The sequence below is a fragment of the Morone saxatilis genome, unplaced genomic scaffold (assembly GCF_004916995.1).
Source record: "Morone saxatilis isolate NCDOM2014 unplaced genomic scaffold, NCSU_SB_2.0 Contig0, whole genome shotgun sequence".
NCBI classification, from domain to species: Eukaryota; Metazoa; Chordata; class Actinopteri; family Moronidae; genus Morone; species Morone saxatilis.
This window is the reverse complement of record NW_023339650.1, coordinates 17,181,092-17,183,074: the sequence shown is the minus strand read 5'-3', so window position 1 is coordinate 17,183,074 and position 1,983 is coordinate 17,181,092. Positions and strand designations below refer to the sequence as shown.

At 37.0% G+C, this 1,983-nt stretch overlaps 1 protein-coding gene across 1 annotated transcript in view; it reads right to left on the bottom strand.

Annotated features, from left to right (window-relative positions):
- The window catches only part of cnksr2a (connector enhancer of kinase suppressor of Ras 2a), a 42,248-nt gene that overhangs the window by 26,305 nt on the left and 13,960 nt on the right, over window positions 1-1,983 (bottom strand). Inside the window, exon 6 of the mRNA XM_035657113.1 lies at window positions 1,838-1,957. Within this exon, the coding sequence (XP_035513006.1) occupies window positions 1,838-1,957 (120 nt within the window). The remainder of the gene's footprint in view (window positions 1-1,837; window positions 1,958-1,983) is intronic.

Genomic DNA, 1,983 nt, shown 5'->3' with positions numbered 1-1,983 from the left:
TGCTGTGAAAAAGGTCTATAGAACCAATTACAGTGATTGTTGACACTAAATAGAGTGTTTATTTAGAGTGAACATGTTTTCTTATATAAGTGTATTGTAGTGTATCAAATTAATCAAAAAAGGAATATTTTATGCTTGCATAACTCATTAATAACAACACTTTCATTAACTTTGGTCAGAGTTGGGCCACAGACTAAAGAAAAGGACAGCTTGAGTTTACACACAACTAGCAGTTAACACCGTAAATCAGGCATTGCTGCAATTAGCCGCAAACTGGTGCGGCAGTGTGGGGGTGTTTATTTGAAAATAACTTTTTATTTTTCTGATTCACCAGTGTTCTTGCTACTGGCGCTCCCTCTCCTCACCTCCCTCCTATGTCTCTCAACCACTGTTATCCCTTTTGCTCCCTTTCTCTCTTGCAAACCGAAGAAAACTGTTTGGTATCACTTATGCTGCAAGCCAGACAAAGCCAGAAACACTAGTTTTTAGTGGCAGTCTAATTAATGTTCCCAACCTATACCTACAACCAGAAAATGAGATGAGCATCAGACTATATGAAATGTTAATCAAATAAAATCTTACACATTAATTTAACAGCTGTAGCCTTCTGTATTTCAGGAGCTCTGTACTCCCTGATTCAGAACGATGAATAAAATGTTGATATAAAAGTCAAAATTTAACCGTGAGACAATCTTTGGCTGAATACAGACATCAGCTGCAGAGAGCACATTAACCGGAGCCAAACTTTCTTGTCAACTGTTACTGAATTAATTAGCTGCAGCTGATGTTTGTCATTTAACCCAGCGACAGTTGGCAAAAAATGAGAAGTTGCTACCTATATGTTTTCCACAGTTCTTTGCTAATAAAAAGAGATTTGTTAGCAGCAGGAGCCAGGTTCAAATTGAAACCGGCTATCATCTCTGTCGGTTTTAACTTTCTAACTGTGTTGGAAATGTGATTTGTCACGCTCATGCTAAAAGTAGTTTATGCAAATAAGACCATTATAAGGCACTTTGCGTGTAATTTTCTATCAAACAGCAAATGTTGCATTCGTGCAAGGGTTTTGGTGAAGGGGGGCACAATGATAAACAGCAGAAGAGAATTAGCGCAGTCACAGATAACTGAGAGCTCAAAATGACAGTATGAAAAATGCTAACTGTCATACAAATCATTTGTACCGCTTCCAAGAGTCTGACAGGAGAGTGTGAGTAAGTGACTGATAGACAAGCTACACAAATGTGTAATTTGCATTGTGCTTTAATCGTATTATGTTATGTTTCACTTTAACAAGCGATAAGGCTTCAAGGATGAGGAATATCGTCTCCTTTGGATTAACAGCATGTCAAAAAACAAAGCTAATGGAAAAGGGAGAGTCTTGTATTTGTAGTCATATGTGTGGGCCAACATGATATCAGACCCTGCTAATATACATGTAATCATTATCTAGTGGAGAAAGAAGTAGTCAGATATTTTACTTAAGTAAAAGTATTAGTACCACAGCGTTTTCAGCATCAAAATGTAAAAAAAAAGAGTGTTTATTATATTAGTGGCCCAGAATCATTCTATATTACATTTTGTATTATCAAATAATAGAATAATATCAAATAGTATGATCAAATAAATGTATGAAAAATAATAAACTGGTACAAGTACCTACAAATTGCACTGTACTTAATTAAATGTTCGTAGTTAGAAATTATGCCATTATACACATTATACACATTAGCAAAAGGAAACAAATACAACATGAAATACACGCAAACAAAAGGGAGAGTACCAGTTAACATCATACTAAAGCCCACACTTCCACACACACACACACAGACACAGTCATTACCAGGCCTTCAGAGGGTTTGATGTTGGTGAGGTGAACCAGCTCGAGGTGGGCTGACTGAGATACCAGCGGGTCTGATGACACACACACAATGTGCTCACACACCTCCGACAGAGTTTTGCACTACAGAGAAAAAGAAGAAAACGAGA